The sequence below is a fragment of the Saccostrea cucullata genome, unplaced genomic scaffold (genome assembly GCF_032062105.1).
Source record: "Saccostrea cucullata isolate Sc308-1 unplaced genomic scaffold, CSIRO_AGI_Scuc_v1 ctg1316, whole genome shotgun sequence".
NCBI classification, from domain to species: Eukaryota; Metazoa; Mollusca; class Bivalvia; order Ostreida; family Ostreidae; genus Saccostrea; species Saccostrea cuccullata.
The window spans coordinates 44508-62657 of record NW_026928263.1 but is presented as its reverse complement, the minus strand read 5'-3'; the positions used below and the strand labels follow the sequence as shown (position 1 = coordinate 62657).

Sequence of the window (18150 nt, the reverse complement as noted above, 5' to 3'; positions counted from 1 at the left end):
GTGGAATTCGAACCCGCCACGAAAGGATCAACTCCTTAGAGCGACTCTAGAGCAGACGTTCTAACAATTTTGCCACGCGTTCGACTCTTTATGTGTGAGAACCTACTGCAGTCGCGGATTTTATAATCAAAACACCTCCGCACTGCACGAAACAATAATTACTTTATCTTACACCTAAATACTATATATACTTACTTAAACCACACATGAAAACGAACACAATGAATCAAATAGTAAGAAAAGGTCACAAAGCCACACAGTGCTCTTAGTTTTATGAAAAAAATGTTTTATATTTTCCCTACCAGGGTTTGCACTATTTCGTGGCAATCTACCATACAGAACTTTTTCTGCATTTCAATTCGTGCTGAATTTTTAGTTGTTGCGGTTATCAATAGGACAGGGCCCCGCCGCCACCAAAAGTAGTTGAGTATAAAACTCAGGCTCAACTCTGGCAAAATTCTCAAACCCATAATCGCAGGCTCAAGTCACCGCCACCAAGTATTTGAGTACATACTCTAGTCAAAAATTTGATTACGTACTCAAATTATTTGAGGTAGATCTTGACCTTTCTCAAGTAAATACTCAAGCAATACAAATGGCTGCTCACAGACGACATAAACGGCGCCGCCGGCGACAAATGCGACATATTCGTAGAATTTCAAAAAGAGTAATACGAGACCGAATGAATCTGTTAGAGATATATTCTGAGGATGAGATATTTGATAGGTATAGGTTTAGACCTCCAACTATCCTATATATTTTGGACAAAATCAGTCCAGCAATTATGCATAATACAACGAAAAACAGCGCCTTACCTCCAATCCTGCAGATTCTCACCTGCCTGAGGTTCCTAGCAACGGGGGCGTTTCACAGACTGGTCGGGGACAGCATTGGAGTGTCTGAAACAACTACTGGAAGATGTTGTCGATCAGTCTGTGATGCTATAGTTCATTTACTGGCAGATTTTATCACCTTCCCCAAGGGTAACCGTGCCAGAGAAACAAAACAACAATTTTTGAAAATAGCAGGTAAAAAAACCGCATCTTCCCAATGAAATCAAATTAATTTTTCGTCTGCATTGTACTTTCGGTTTTGTTTTTCAAAGAAAGACAACTCCAATGAACAGACAACTCGTACAAGTTTACTACCTCAAAGGCTTAGGTGCCTGTTATGTGTTCGTACTCCTTAGGTTGCATGACAAGTCAAATAATAAGAAATATCTACTCAAATAACTTTAAAAAAAGTTTTTTTTTTCATATGGACGGCACAGACGTTTATGGTTTGAAAACATTCAACTTGTAAGAGATACTTATAGAACTACACAAACGGTTGCGGTTTACGTAGTTTCATTCTTGTGTCAGAAGAAAAAAATATACCTTTTTATTTATTTTTTTTAAATCCGAAAAAAAATGAGTTAGACTTATCATGCATGCTTTGATTTAATTTGATCTTTTCTTATAGGATTTCCAAACGTTTTAGGGTGTGTTGATGGCACATTTATTGGAATTATTGCCCCTAATGACAACGAACCTGATTATGTCAATCGTAAAGGTTTCCATTCGTTGAACGTACAGGTATATTTTTTGCGATGTTTAAAAAAAATGTGCACGGATTTAAGACTTTTTTTAGAGTGAGAATTAATCATTCAAGAATTTTTTTTTCCAAATCCTACTTGTTAAATGTTGAAGGGGGGGGGGGGGGTTCAAAGTCGCTTCATTAATCTTATTACTGTAAAACACTGGAGGTTGTCCCATCAATTCTGTGCATGTTGATGTTGTCGATTAATTAACACACATTTTAAAAATCAAGCAGCCTCAATCGTATCCTTGTATAATTATGTTTCGTTTTATATTAATTTTTTTAAAGGCTGTTTGCGATGCCAACTTCAGAATTACAAGTATTTGTGCGAAATGGCCTGGCAGCGTTCACGACAGCCGAATATGGCGCGAATCTGCATTATGTCAGAAATTTGAGAATGGTACAGTTCTTGTTATGCAATCACTTTCCTATCATTTCAAAAACACAAAACCAATAAATTATTTGCATTTTTTAGAGTGTAATTCTGTATTACATCTTAATAGGTGAATATAACGGATTTCTACTCGGAGATTCTGGTTATCCGTGTAAAAGGTATCTCATGACACCGTTTCTGAATCCTTCTACTGTCCCACAACAGAGATTCAATGCATCACTTTGTAAAACAAGGGTACTAGTGGAACAAACGTTTGGAATTTTGAAGCGCAGATTTTCGTGCCTACAAGGGGTACTAAGGTATTTGGCATTTGAAAATTAAAAAAAAAGAAGAATAATTTAAAAAACTTGTTAAAAGAAATCGTTGAACTTAATCAGTATTTTGCATTCAATTATTTCATTTTGTCAGTCGGGACAAAGAATAAATCAACAACCGTTAATTGGAGAAATAATCTGTAATTCATTCTATATCAGGACAGACCCACGTCAAGCTACGAGGTACATCGTTGCTTGTGCAATATTGCACAACATTGGAATAGACAGGGGTGATATCGTGGATTGTAGACAAGATGAAGTTCAACTGCTTGGTGGAAACGACAATGCATTACATGTAGTTGGTGATGGATTAAACATGCGCAATCACATAGTGGATACGTATTTCACTTAAGTAAGACATTTTATTACCTGTACAAAACTCGCAAAGGGGTACCTGTGCGAAACGAAATAGAAACGAAACGAACTAAAACGAAACGAAATCTGCCGAAACGAAACGGAATCAAAACGAAACGAAACAAAACTAACAAAATGTTTCCCTAGTGATGTATATATTTACATGAAGGAACTGCTGAGAGCTGCAAATATGTGCGAGCATACTATGCATGTATAATATTTCAGTATATGTAGTATTTTCTAATTTTTATGTCTTACTCTCATTTTCAGTCCTTATTCGTCTACATGTACATGTATATGGAAAGGGGGGTCCATACCCCAAGTGCTTGTGATTTTGATAGTTTGGTTTGCTTTCGGTAGGTTTCGTTTTGATTTCTATTCGTTAGGCCTTGATTTCGTTTCGTTTCGGAAGATGTGGCGTTTTAATTGATTTTTATTTCGTTTCACATTTTACAGGTACCCTTCGCCGGATAAGATATAAGATTTCATAACACAGTATTAAATGCTGTTATGCCTTAAAAATAGCTTTTGGCAATAATTAACAGATAAATGTTAACGTTAAATGTATTAGTATTTATTTTTACCAGTATTATAGGTTTCATGTAATTTTTTTTCTTAAATACAGTCATGTACATTTAATTTTCCAAGAAAATTACACTCTAATTGAAACAATTAATGTTACAATTCATTACCCAGACTTGAATTACTTGTATAAATGATCGAATTTGGATATCGCTCCTCGAACTGACGGACCAAAAACGCCTTCTTAATTTCAATGAACTCCTTTTCTGCCTGTAGTTTCTGCTTTTCAATTATCAATTTCTCAATTTGGAGCTTAATTTTTTTATTATCCAGTTTCATATTCTCCAAATCTTCTTCTTCATACGCATCCTTGATTCCTTTCCTCTTTGGCTTTTTAGAAGAGACTTGAAACGATGACATTTAATACCGACTTTGGTGTTCAAGGCGAAATTTTCTATATGTATACAATAATAATTAATAGTATATGAATGTATAAAGAATACTTTAGAAAATGCTTTAACCTGTTAACACCTAATTTAAGACCACAGAACATAACTGGAAAAATTGGTGGGGGGGGGGACTGGTCAGACAATCGTATGAGAAAACTATGGATAACTATTATTTTTAGTCAGAAGTTTATTGAGATCTCCAATTAGGACGTATCAAAAAATATCACTAAATCCGATGTAACGAATACTGAGTGAGCATATTGTATAATTTGATTTGTTATAAATTATTGTTAAATGAATTGTTAATTAATTATATCAATTTCAATGAATTTAATCGTTATAACGAATTTAATCCATTTCTAAAAATTGTTGATTTCATTACAGCAATTTAAAAATTCTTTGTATAAGCTATTATAAGAATTTATAAATTCATAATGAAATGGATAGACTTATATACAACGAATCAAATGTGAAATGTTTTCATTCTTGTCAGTTAATCTTCTGCGATCTAAAACGTTTTTTTTTTTTTTTTTTTTAAAAAGCCGTATCGTATTTTTTTAACCTTAGATATAATATAAAACTGCACATCTGTCATCATACACAATGGATGTCAAACCGTCACGTTCCAAACAGTATCGGGTCGAAATGAATAGTTACCCATGTAAAGATAGAAGGGAGATAACTACTAAACTTTATTTACAACAGGTCCGCGTTACAGCGAGTGGGAAAGGAAAAGTTAAGTAAAAACCTAATAAGCTATAATATTTTTTAAGTGTAGGAAAATTAAATGTTTTGATTGAATATGCAACAACAACAAAACTTACAAGTTAAGGGTTTCTGCGATGGATTTCCACGTAGATTCTTTCAATTTGCCATGTTTACCCTTCACCCCCGAGCCCTTCATTTTACCGAAGAGGGTCTCTTTATACTTCAAAACCTCTTCTATTAGGAGGATCTCCTCCTCTGGAGTCCAATTGGTGCCCCTTTTCTTAGGATTATTTTGTTCTGTCGGGAGTTTTACTTCGACAAGCTCCATGTTTGTGAATAAAACAAACAAACAAAGCAGACGACAATACCTGTTTATTACGTAACAAACATTTCATCAAATTTTGTGTACTTCGTATATTTCTTGAGACCGCTTAGATCATTGAAAAAAATTGACAGAGTATGTACTCAGTAGAGTTGAGAACCTAAAAATTCATATTCAACAGAGTACATACTCAACTATGTTGGTGGTGGTGATTTGAGGACGTTCTCTGTTGAGGATGGCCTCAACGCTTGAGTAGTGAATTGAGGATGAGTACCGTATAATTTTGGTGGCGGCGGGGCCTGGCCCCGCCGCCACCAAAAGTAGTTGAGTATAAAACTCAGGCTCAACTCTGGCAAAATTCTCAAACCCATAATCGCAGGCTCAAGTCACCGCCACCAAATATTTGAGTACATACTCTAGTCAAAAATTTGATTACGTACTCAAATTATTTGAGGTAGATCTTGACCTTTCTCAAGTAAATACTCAAGCAATACAAATGGCTGCTCACAGACGACATAAACGGCGCCGCCGGCGACAAATGCGACATATTCGTAGAATTTCAAAAAGAGTAATACGAGACCGAATGAATCTGTTAGAGATATATTCTGAGGATGAGATATTTGATAGGTATAGGTTTAGACCTCCAACTATCCTATATATTTTGGACAAAATCAGTCCAGCAATAGGACTCATTCGTCATATTTATGACGTCAGGTGTCGCTGGTGTACTAGAGGTGGTTACGTAAACGCTTTAATCACCGCGGCGCTTGTAACAATGTAAACAAATGGACGTGTCCTCGAACTTGGAGCCAAACGGAGGGGCTGAATCGATCTTTAATCGAGCTGTCACAACCGGGAGAAAGGTTTATCCGAATCTTGGGTAATTATTGTTTGTAAATAATATACATTTATGGAAACTTTCTAAGAATTATCGAGTGTAACATGCCTATATGACGAAGATAGTACAACGACAAATCAGTGAGTTTACAATCGACGTTTTTGTAGGTTGTCAGATGTATTATCATCTTTACCACTTACACAAACACTAGATTCAAATGGAATTAGTATATGATACGAATACTCATGGCGATATTTTGGGGGTTTTTTGTTTTTTGGTTTTTTTTTTTACATGACAATCATTGCACAGCTAGGTTATGTAGATCTACACTGGTTACATACTGTTAAAAGAGCAACGTCCCAAATGATCATCAGGGTAATTAAGTGCAACGTAATATTCATTGCAAGGCAAATACAAACTAAACATTCATTTTATTTTAGTTCACTTAAAAAATTAATGATAATAAACAAAACTAAAACAATCACAAACATCATATTTCAACCCTCACCAAAAGACTCTCCAGATCCTACATAGAGATACATTAAATGACCATTCATTGATATTGGATAAATATAATTGATTTCCAATCAGCCTCATTTGTTTGTTTTTTTTAAATTAAAAAAAAAGTTGAGACTGGTACGCTTTGATGTAAGTCGCCCACATTTCGCAGTGGTTAGAGTGTCTGCCTTGTCTACAGTCGCCAAAGCTAAGAGCTGAACCTAATGTCGCAGGTTCAAATCCACTGCATTACGTGTCCTACAGATGAGACCGTCTAAACCGTGGTCCTGTTTTGCAGTAAGTGTTCGCACTAAAAAGATCCATCCCTGCTCAATGGCCCAGAGTGCCGAGAATAGGTATATTTGCAGTCTGCCATCAGCAAATGATGGTGTCTCCGTATGAGTAAAAAATTCTTAAGAGGGAAATTAGACAACAAACAAACATAGATTTGATATGTGCCCTTGTACTATATAGTGCATATGAATAATTGTGAAATTTATTTGTTCTGTACATATTTTTTTCATAGTCAGTAGCTACTTGTATACTTAGAGCATTACATCTTTGTTATAATAAAGGTAAAAATGAGTACAAATATTTTAAAGTTATCATTTGCTAGGTCCATTTTGTACAGTACCGGTATTTGTGTTTCTATAATGTGACCCTCGACAACTTAGTTTACATTTACAATTTCATTAAGTCGGAAAGATATACTCAGTAATTAAATAAAATCTGATGCATGTAAAAATAAATAAAAGGAATATATACATGTAGTAGCTGTTATTGTACAACTAAATACAAGAAACATAATTAATTTTACAGTCCTCTGAAAAAAAGAATTTATTATCAGGACTATGGATTGACCTCACTTAAAGGCTGACTGTATATTTGTTCCTAAATAAAAGCCTATACTGAGTAAATTGGTTATTTTTCAGTTATTTAAGAATATATTTTTTCATTTCATTTTATTTAGGAGATCAGCAGGTAAAATAAGAAGTCAAAGCTTACAGGGAGCTTTATTATGGCTGGATGGTACATGTTACATAAAAATTCTATTTTTCCCCATCTAATTCATGAAATGGCATCCATCCTATTGTCAGTGCTGTCAGGGAAAAAGATGAACTGGTATGTAATTGCATTTGTATTTTTTTTAATAATAGAAAGTACTCATAAATTACACCTAAGCTAGGCCATCCTTAAAAAATTGTTTGTTTGGAATTGCCACCTGAAGGGTTTCAGACACAGGAAGGAGGGAGGGAAATTACTTTTTTTTAATTGAAAACCTAATTTTATATAGATCAGACACTATATATCAGTGTTTTGTATGGTGCATGTGATACATGTAATGGGCAAAAAAAAAAAAATGATTAAATATAAAAAAATCTTCCTACTTTTGGTCAATAAAATTTTTTCAGGAGGGGGCATTTCAATGAGACGGGAGGCAATTCCAAACAAACTATAATTTTATTTTGGCCTAAGCAATGCTTCAATGCTTCCAATTTTAATTCTTAAAAAAAATGCATTTCCTTTTATTATCACTAGGTGTATTACAACCTAAGACAAAGTGTTGAGATGTTTAGCAGTCCTATACATTCACAGAGAAAATGTTCTGCTGGAAATATGGGGCAACATTCAGCCTGTACACACATAGACTAGGTATTCTCATGCTTGGAAAATTCTCTAATAGAATACCGGTACAATAATCTTGTATGCAGCATCTTCAGGCTTTTCACAAACTTACAATTAAGGATTGATTAAGAATTGTATTTTAATTTGAGAAGTAGATCAATTTTATTTAAAAAATTAAAAATATTTAAAGACAGTTTAATTTACCAAAAAACAAGTGCAGTCATGATAATGCTAATTACTCTATACTAATTGCTACTCATTCTTATTTGAAGGGATTCCACCAAAAACTGAAAGAGAAAAGAAGCTGATGTACTCAAACAATCCCTGGCAAGAGAAATTATTTTGTGAAATGAAAGAATGCACAGACATAACATTTTAATATTTGTTTGTACAAAAATTGACATTGAAAGGAATTTACTGTATGAGTACTTAAAATAGCGAGCTTCATATTTTAGTTGTTTTTGAGCAGATAAGGATGTGCTAATTCATAAATACCACTAAAAATTCATTTATAAATAGAATATACGACACAAATATTTGTAGCATTAATTCAAGATTATGCCAACAACCATATCCATTGATTGCGCTAAATTTTGAAAACACCAAGTTATGTACATGTACAGTATTTTTCCAAAGCTTGAACTTTTTTCTGTTAACGATTTTGCTTATTTTATTCATGGCTGTAAATAAATAAAACAAAAAAGATTGTATTAAATATTTATACATATTTATTCCTTTCGTACTTAAATTTGAGCATGCAAGTACAATATTCTTGGAAATCAATGCTTGTGGATTTGACGAGTCTCTCTTGCCCATGGATTTTGTTAACATATTGATTGAATCTACATTATCAATGAGTTAAAATCCACAAAATTACATACCCATGAACAATTTTTCTTGTCCATGAACATTGAACCCCACAAATTAACTTGATTAAAAAGATTCCACAGAATTCATAATACATGTACAATCATTTTTAATTCTTTTTCAAAGCAAGCAAAAAGATTTTTTTTAATTTTTCTAAAAATTAAATGTGTCAAAAATTCTTAAAACTATATACTTGTGTTCTGAAATTTAAAAAGTAATAGTTGAACATCTTCTAAGCACATCTCACTTAATAGCCTAATCATGCTAATAGCTTCTACAATATGTACCAATATGAGAAAGAATCATTCGGACAGAGTCTTCAACAGCTTAAATGCTTGCATTGAATTTTTCATATCTTTGTAAAAGAATATGGCTGATCTTAAAGAAACATCCGAGTGACTGCTAGTTATCACTGGGGATACTGGTCTAAACTCCATGATGCACACTTTAGTTCACAACTCTTGAGGAACAGCTCAGTCTTTGTACATACTTCGTGTCTTGACTGCAGCCACGGAGCTGTTGGACTTGTATTGCTGGAGTTTTAAAGTCCAAAACTGGATGTCAAGTTTACTGCATCCTTTTTTAGTCTACTCTTGTCTCCTGTAAACAAGGAACTGTGCAAATATTATTTTTGTTTTGTTATTGTATTGAGTTAAAGTAGAATATTATATAATCAATATTTATCCAGGGAAAACCAAAGACCCTACTCGTACTAATCAAGCGGGGAAAAATATCTCATTATTTCTGGTGTTGAAATTTAAAATATATAATAAAATTAAACATTGAACTAAAATCATAAATTGCAGTACTTATTCCATTTGCTAACAAATCAAGTTAATTGTATGGGGACATAAACACATCATACACTCTATTTGTACATTTTTAAAAGAAAACTGCCACTGTACATTAAATTAATCAGAATTAATCCTATTACATTTACCAGTGCTGTGTCTGTCTGTTTAACAACAAAATCACAAAGCAACAAAAGCTTTAGACATTTTAATTAAATTTCAAACTTTTGAAATAATATTTTAAATAATATTAATTGCCATGTGTCAAGCTATTAAGACACTATTAATATAAATAGTTCAAATGTCCTTTGATGAAAAAAAAAATAAAAAGGGAGTTCACTTTTTTCCATTTAAGAAAAAGTTAAAAAGTCACAAAGTCAATATGTTTTATACTATATATAGTAACTCATTTTTATAGTTAAATCTATACGATTTAATGACATATACTTCGTAAAATACTAATTAAAATTAATCAAAATCAATATTTTACCAAAAATCTAATCCTTAATATCGCCGACTCCAAAATTCTGGTGACAAGCGACATGGTGTTTACCAAGTCAGCTGATCATCTTCATGACCGATTTAGCGTCACTTTTCGTCTCAAACAAATGTCTGGATCTGAAAATAATGAGTGTCCGCATCCTCTACAACATCCTGGCACACCACAGAGGGTTGACATTCTTTACAAATTAATTAATTTGGAGGTATACGTCCAGGAGAAACCACAGTGTCTCGCCACGCTACCATTTGTTTACACTCAGTCAAGCGCTTGACAAATTCAAACGTTTGCGTAACCACCTCTAAAACCGCAGCGCCACCCGACGGTTAATGACGTGAATGGATACTATTATGCATAATACAACGAAAAACAGCGCCTTACCTCCAATCCTGCAGATTCTCACCTGCCTGAGGTTCCTAGCAACGGGGGCGTTTCACAGACTGGTCGGGGACAGCATTGGAGTGTCTGAAACAACTACTGGAAGATGTTGTCGATCAGTCTGTGATGCTATAGTTCATTTACTGGCAGATTTTATCACCTTCCCCAAGGGTAACCGTGCCAGAGAAACAAAACAACAATTTTTGAAAATAGCAGGTAAAAAAACCGCATCTTCCCAATGAAATCAAATTAATTTTTCGTCTGCATTGTACTTTCGGTTTTGTTTTTCAAAGAAAGACAACTCCAATGAACAGACAACTCGTACAAGTTTACTACCTCAAAGGCTTAGGTGCCTGTTATGTGTTCGTACTCCTTAGAATGCATGACAAGTCAAATAATAAGAAATATCTACTCAAATAACTTTAAAAAAAGTTTGTTTTTTTTTCATATGGACGGCACAGACGTTTATGGTTTGAAAACATTAAACTTGTAAGAGATACTTATAGAACTACACAAACGGTTGCGGTTTACGTAGTTTCATTCTTGTGTCAGAAGAAAAAAATATACCTTTTTATTTATTTTTTTTAAATCCGAAAAAAAATGAGTTAGACTTATCATGCATGCTTTGATTTAATTTGATCTTTTCTTATAGGATTTCCAAACGTTTTAGGGTGTGTTGATGGCACATTTATTGGAATTATTGCCCCTAATGACAACGAACCTGATTATGTCAATCGTAAAGGTTTCCATTCGTTGAACGTACAGGTATATTTTTTGCGATGTTTAAAAAAAATGTGCACGGATTTAAGACTTTTTTTTAGAGTGAGAATTAATCATTCAAGAATTTTTTTTTCCAAATCCTACTTGTTAAATGAAAAGAAGGGGGGGGGGGGTTCAAAGTCGCTTCATTAATCTTATTACTGTAAAACACTGGGGGTTGCCCCATCAATTCTGTGCATGTTGATGTTGTCGATTAATTAACGCACATTTTAAAAATCAAGCAGCCTCAGTGTTATCCTTGTATAATTATGTTTCGTTTTAAATTAAATTTTTTAAAGGCTGTTTGCGATGCCAACTTCAGAATAACAAGTATTTGTGCGAAATGGCCTGGCAGCGTTCACGACAGCCGAATATGGCGCGAATCTGCATTATGTCAGAAATTTGAGAATGGTACAGTTCTTGTTATGCAATCACTTTCCTATCATTTCAAAAACACAAAACCAATAAATTATTTGCATTTTTTAGAGTGTAATTCTGTATTACATCTTAATAGGTGAATATAACGGATTTCTACTCGGAGATTCTGGTTATCCGTGTAAAAGGTATCTCATGACACCGTTTCTGAATCCTTCTACTGTCCCACAACAGAGATTCAATGCATCACTTTGTAAAACAAGGGTACTAGTGGAACAAACGTTTGGAATTTTGAAGCGCAGATTTTCGTGCCTACAAGGGGTACTAAGGTATTTGGCATTTGAAAATTAAAAAAAAAAAAAGAATAATTTAAAAAACTTGTTAAAAGAAATCGTTGAACTTAATCAGTATTTTGCATTCAATTATTTCATTTTGTCAGTCGGGACAAAGAATAAATCAACAACCGTTAATTGGAGAAATAATCTGTAATTCATTCTATATCAGGACAGACCCACGTCAAGCTACGAGGTACATCGTTGCTTGTGCAATATTGCACAACATTGGAATAGACAGGGGTGATATCGTGGATTGTAGACAAGATGAAGTTCAACTGCTTGGTGGAAACGACAATGCATTACATGTAGTTGGTGATGGATTAAACATGCGCAATCACATAGTGGATACGTATTTCACTTAAGTAAGACATTTTATTACCTGTACAAAACTCGCAAAGGGGTACCTGTGCGAAACGAAATAGAAACGAAACGAACTAAAACGAAACGAAATCTGCCGAAACGAAACGGAATCAAAACGAAACGAAACAAAACTAACAAAATGTTTCCCTAGTGATGTATATATTTACATGAAGGAACTGCTGAGAGCTGCAAATATGTGCGAGCATACTATGCATGTATAATATTTCAGTATATGTAGTATTTTCTAATTTTTATGTCTTACTCTCATTTTCAGTCCTTATTCGTCTACATGTACATGTATATGGAAAGGGGGGTCCATACCCCAAGTGCTTGTGATTTTGATAGTTTGGTTTGCTTTCGGTAGGTTTCGTTTTGATTTCTATTCGTTAGGCCTTGATTTCGTTTCGTTTCGGAAGATGTGGCGTTTTAATTGATTTTTATTTCGTTTCACATTTTACAGGTACCCTTCGCCGGATAAGATATAAGATTTCATAACACAGTATTAAATGCTGTTATGCCTTAAAAATAGCTTTTGGCAATAATTAACAGATAAGTGTTAACGTTAAATGTATTAGTATTTATTTTTACCAGTATTATAGGTTTCATGTAATTTTTTTTCTTAAATACAGTCATGTACATTTAATTTTCCAAGAAAATTACACTCTAATTGAAACAATTAATGTTACAATTCATTACCCAGACTTGAATTACTTGTATAAATGATCGAATTTGGATATCGCTCCTCGAACTGACGGACCAAAAACGCCTTCTTAATTTCAATGAACTCCTTTTCTGCCTGTAGTTTCTGCTTTTCAATTATCAATTTCTCAATTTGGAGCTTAATTTTTTTATTATCCAGTTTCATATTCTCCAAATCTTCTTCTTCATACGCATCCTTGATTCCTTTCCTCTTTGGCTTTTTAGAAGAGACTTGAAACGATGACATTTAATACCGACTTTGGTGTTCAAGGCGAAATTTTCTATATGTATACAATAATAATTAATAGTATATGAATGTATAAAGAATACTTTAGAAAATGCTTTAACCTGTTAACACCTAATTTAAGACCACAGAACATAACTGGAAAAATTGGTGGGGGGGGGGGGGGGGACTGGTCAGACAATCGTATGAGAAAACTATGGATAACTATTATTTTTAGTCAGAAGTTTATTGAGATCTCCAATTAGGACGTATCAAAAAATATCACTAAATCCGATGTAACGAATACTGAGTGAGCATATTGTATAATTTGATTTGTTATAAATTATTGTTAAATGAATTGTTAATTAATTATATCAATTTCAATGAATTTAATCGTTATAACGAATTTAATCCATTTCTAAAAATTGTTGATTTCATTACAGCAATTTAAAAATTCTTTGTATAAGCTATTATAAGAATTTATAAATTCATAATGAAATGGATAGACTTATATACAACGAATCAAATGTGAAATGTTTTCATTCTTGTCAGTTAATCTTCTGCGATCTAAAACGTTTTTTTTTTTTTTTTAAAAAGCCGTATCGTATTTTTTTAACCTTAGATCTAATATACAACTGCACATCTGTCATCATACACAATGGATGTCAAACCGTCACGTTCCAAACAGTATCGGGTCGAAATGAATAGTTACCCATGTAAAGATAGAAGGGAGATAACTACTAAACTTTATTTACAACAGGTCCGCGTTACAGCGAGTGGGAAAGGAAAAGTTAAGTAAAAACCTAATAAGCTATAATATTTTTTAAGTGTAGGAAAATTAAATGTTTTGATTGAATATGCAACAACAACAAAACTTACAAGTTAAGGGTTTCTGCGATGGATTTCCACGTAGATTCTTTCAATTTGCCATGTTTACCCTTCACCCCCGAGCCCTTCATTTTACCGAAGAGGGTCTCTTTATACTTCAAAACCTCTTCTATTAGGAGGATCTCCTCCTCTGGAGTCCAATTGGTGCCCCTTTTCTTAGGATTATTTTGTTCTGTCGGGAGTTTTACTTCGACAAGCTCCATGTTTGTGAATAAAACAAACAAACAAAGTAGACGGCAATACCTGTTTATTACGTAACAAACATTTCATCAAATTTTGTGTACTTCGTATATTTCTTGAGACCGCTTAGATCATTGAAAAAAATTGACAGAGTATGTACTCAGTAGAGTTGAGAACCTAAAAATTCATATTCAACAGAGTACATACTCAACTATGTTGGTGGTGGTGATTTGAGGACGTTCTCTGTTGAGGATGGCCTCAACGCTTGAGTAGTGAATTGAGGCTGAGTACCGTATAATTTTGGTGGCGGCGGGGCCTGATTTCACCCAGCTTGCTGAACCATGTATACACGGAAAAGCTCGTTCTCTATTTCACTTTCACCCCTGAAAATATTAACATATACTAAAATCAAAATTCAGATTCTTTGAAGATATTTGATTTTCTTTTTGTTAAGTGGTAATAATATCCCAGCAGGCACACAACGTTGTTTAAACGTTGAATATTAGTTGAAGTTGGGTTTAGACGTTGATAAATCTAGATACAATATTGATTCAACGTTGACTTTTCAACGTTGAAAATTTAACGTTGAATCAACATTGAATTCAAATTGAGTTGAATTGCCAACATTGATTCAACGTTGGATCTTCGCTGAGCGGGCCAATCCTATTTTTCTATGATAGTGTCGGACTATAACACTGTCGGACCATAAGGAGGTCGGACTTGACAAAGTCGCACTACCGTATATCTTTACTAACTATCATAACTAACAAGGATGGTAAATATAGGAATTTTAAACATTCAATGATAAATATGAAATCAGTACGAATTTGCCAAAGTACGAATTAAGAGCATACGCAGTATATAGGACATCCAGAAAATATTAAAAAAAGACAACATTCAACACAACCCTCAGGAATCAACACCAAGATTAAATAAAAAAAATACTATTTAAAGAAAACATTTCGGCATGTCAGAGTACTAGTATCATTGAAGAGACATAATTTGTAGAAATGCATATCTGGTACATCAAAAGTTGTACCGTATAAGATTTGCATCTTACCTTGGAATGGTTTCATGTTCTGGACTATTTCATGACCACATGTGAAAATATAAAACGCTTGTAAATGCTCGGGTTTAGTAACATGATTAATTTATAAAATGTATTTTGGTGAAAATTATTGTAACACAATTAACTATTGGCAGGAAATTAAACACTTATACTGTTAACAATATATAATTTTTTTTTCATATAGTGATATACCGTATGTTTTCATTAAAGGGGTCCCGACCTGCTATAAATTTCACCTTAAAAAGTTTTAAATTTGTTATATTGATTTTCATAAACAACAATAACTTTAGAACCACATGGAAAATAGTTTGAAGTATAAAGCGCTGCTTATTTTTTCAGAAATGATTTTTATGTGCAGATCATGAAATGAAGAAATTGAACACAGAGAATAGAAAGAGTAACGATTTATTACCACAACATTAAATATAATATATGAGGTGCATATGAAAATAATACTTACTATTATACCTATTTAAACCATGTTAGAAATCATCATGGAGCGATGTTTCCTAAGTCAGAAAATCACAATGTTGTATGTGGTTGTAAGAAAAAAAACATATCTGTGATGAGGAGTTATCTTTCTTCTAAATATTTCTTCATGTGAGAAAAGTAATTCTAATTAAAATACTGTATTAAGTACTTGAAATATTAAACCATTTTTAAAATAGTACTTAAAAAGATACAACTTATTCAATTTATAAGGCATTTGATGTTGGATTTAAATGTTTTATTGTTAAATATAATAAAACAATTACAAAGAAATTTGCAAAAGAAATAGAAAGTAATGTTTCCATCATAAGTTTGATCTCATCAAATTGACTACTCAGAGGTCTCAGGAAACTGATTAAGAAAACTGTGAGTAGTATTACTATTTTGTACTTTGAAAGTTATCTGTCTTATCAGAGGGTCGCTATCCCTTCAACAATTATGAAGGCATCTTAGCAACCGTGCAATAAAACGGTTGAAATTTGAAAGTACATTATTACTATATGACACCCCCTTTCCAAAATAAATAATTGAATAAATGTTGAATCAACTGTTTTTACATATATAATCAACGTTGATTATCAATGTTGATTCAATGTTAAGACTTACAAATTTTCAAAATCTAACATAAAATCAATGTTGAATCAATATAGACAAACAACGTTGATTCAAAGTTTATTCAACGTTGTGTGCCTGCTGGGATATGTCTCCATAAATTAATAAGTTTGAAAAGTTGAAATTCAGCCATACCAATGCAATACAGTATGGGCCTCGTCCAGAACTAATAATTTGAAGCGTTTACTTTCAGCCAGCTTGTCTCTCCATTTACTCACAGACAAAATGGATTTGGGTGAAGCAAATAGGAATTGAAAATTGCCGTTTATAATATCATTATCTCTAGCAATGTACGTGGCTGTAAAATTACATGATTTTAAGTATTCACACTGTTCTTTCATTATCGAAATCGATGGCGAAACGACAAGTACACTACACTCGCACCCATTTTTTCAGTCCACATTGGCTGAAAACCTTGATAACAAATGCTTTTACCTCCACCAGTTTTGATGGAAAGAAAAGAATCCCAGCCTTTCATTAGCTGAGCAAATGTTTCCTACTGAAAAGGTTTCAACGTCTCTAAATTGAATTTTTCCCTCACCACAGAAAATTTGTCCTCCATGTTTGTGTTATTGCCGAAACGTTATACGTAACGTAAAAACTCTGATTGGTTGGCTTGAGCATCGAGAATCTGAAATGCGGCCAATCAAATGATGCGTGCATATGTAATTACATACGACATTTCGGCGACTTTGCCCACGGGTGATGATCACCCGTGGGTATCCGACCATGTTTTAAAGTTTACTGCAAATTTGGTCCGGAAATTGTCAGGTGACCTATAAGGCCTGTGGGCCTTTTGTAAATTTTCACTTTTTGTCCACCGCTTTCGCGAAAGCGAGGGGACATTAAATCCCATTCGTCTGTCCGTCCGTCAGTCTGTCTAGCTGTCCGTCCGTCACAAAAACTTTAACTTTGCCCATAACTTTTGACTAAGTTGAGCTATGACTTTCATATTTCAAATGTGTATATCTTGTGACAGGAACTTTCTTTGGGTACCACCAAAGATTACCTTTTGACCTTGACCTTCAATTTGACCCACTTTTAAACAAAAAAATTAAACTTTACTTTGGCCATAACTTTTGAACGGTAGATACTAGGACTTTTATATTTTATATATGTATTTTTTAGAAAGATGTTTTATTGGATACCCACAACCTTGACCTTTTGACTTTGACATTGGAGATTTCAGTACTTATGAAAAAACTTTAACCTTGGCCATAACTTTTAAACAATTAGGGCTAGGACTTTCATGCTTTAAATATGTAATCCTTGTGAGAAGTCCTTTCATAGGAGAACAAGAACTTTGAATCTTTGACCTTGACCTTGGAGTTTGACATTCATTTTAAAAACTTTAAACTTGTCCATAACCTTTGAAAAATAAGGGCTAGGGCTTTCATACTTCACGTATATAATCCTTGTGAGAAGATCTTTCATTGGATACCAATAGCTTTGACCTTTGACCTTGACCTTAAAGTTTAACCTACTCTTTAATAACCTTGGCCATACCTGTTGAATGATATGTGCTGGGGCCTTCATAGTTCACATTTGTAATCCTTGTGAAAAGACCTTTCATTAAATACCATGAACTTTGACCCTTTGACATTGACCTTGGAGTATGACCTTTTTAAAAACTTGAACCTTTGCCATTTCTTCTGAATGGTAACGTCTAGGGCTTTCATGCTGAACATATTTAATTCTTGTGATAAGACCTTTCATTTGATATCAAGAACTTTGACCTTGACCTTGGATTTGACCTACTTTTTAAAAAAACTTTTACCTTGTCCATAACTTTTGAACGATAAGGGCTAATGCTTTCATACTTCACATATGTAATCCTTGTGCCTCGACCTTAATTCTTAAGAAACCAACAACTTTGACCCTTTGACCTGAGAGTTTGACCTACATTCAAAAACTTATCCATGACCATAACATTTGAACAGGTGGTGCTTGGGCTTTCATATTTTGCAATCGTATTTCTTGTGAGAAGACCCTGTTTTGGGTACCAATACTTATGCCCCAGTAA

General features: G+C 33.6%; 2 protein-coding genes and 1 long non-coding RNA gene across 3 annotated transcripts; all 3 read left to right on the top strand.

Moving 5' to 3' along the window:
* Positions 1-595: 595 nt before the first annotated feature.
* LOC134276973 (putative nuclease HARBI1) lies at positions 596-2638 on the top strand. Its single transcript, XM_062759256.1, has 5 exons — positions 596-1028; positions 1462-1574; positions 1867-1978; positions 2082-2271; positions 2446-2638. Exons 1-5 carry the CDS (start codon positions 596-598, stop codon positions 2636-2638), a joined length of 1041 nt encoding a protein of 346 aa, XP_062615240.1.
* A 2499-nt stretch (positions 2639-5137) lies between these two features.
* Positions 5138-11969, top strand: LOC134276971 (putative nuclease HARBI1). Its single transcript, XM_062759255.1, has 6 exons — positions 5138-5306; positions 10097-10354; positions 10791-10903; positions 11197-11308; positions 11412-11601; positions 11777-11969. The coding sequence occupies exons 1-6, from the start codon at positions 5138-5140 to the stop codon at positions 11967-11969; spliced, it is 1035 nt and encodes a 344-aa protein (XP_062615239.1).
* Positions 5401-7943, top strand: LOC134276964 (uncharacterized). Its single transcript, XR_009994149.1, has 4 exons — positions 5401-5521; positions 6948-7099; positions 7517-7630; positions 7876-7943. It is a non-coding gene; the product is annotated as an uncharacterized LOC134276964 (long non-coding RNA).
* Positions 11970-18150: the final 6181 nt, after the last annotated feature.

Bases quoted from the DNA above. Each gene is read 5' to 3' on its own strand.
- LOC134276973 (XM_062759256.1), top strand. From the start codon at position 596: ATGGCTGCTCACAGACGACATAAACGGCGCCGCCGGCGACAAATGCGA. The intron at 1,575-1,866 runs GTATATTTTTTG...ATTTTTTTAAAG, and splicing joins TCCATTCGTTGAACGTACAG to GCTGTTTGCGATGCCAACTT. The intron at 1,979-2,081 runs GTACAGTTCTTG...ACATCTTAATAG, and splicing joins ATGTCAGAAATTTGAGAATG to GTGAATATAACGGATTTCTA.
- LOC134276971 (XM_062759255.1), top strand. From the start codon at position 5,138: ATGGCTGCTCACAGACGACATAAACGGCGCCGCCGGCGACAAATGCGA. The intron at 5,307-10,096 runs ACAAAATCAGTC...GGTTAATGACGT, and splicing joins AACTATCCTATATATTTTGG to GAATGGATACTATTATGCAT. The intron at 11,309-11,411 runs GTACAGTTCTTG...ACATCTTAATAG, and splicing joins ATGTCAGAAATTTGAGAATG to GTGAATATAACGGATTTCTA.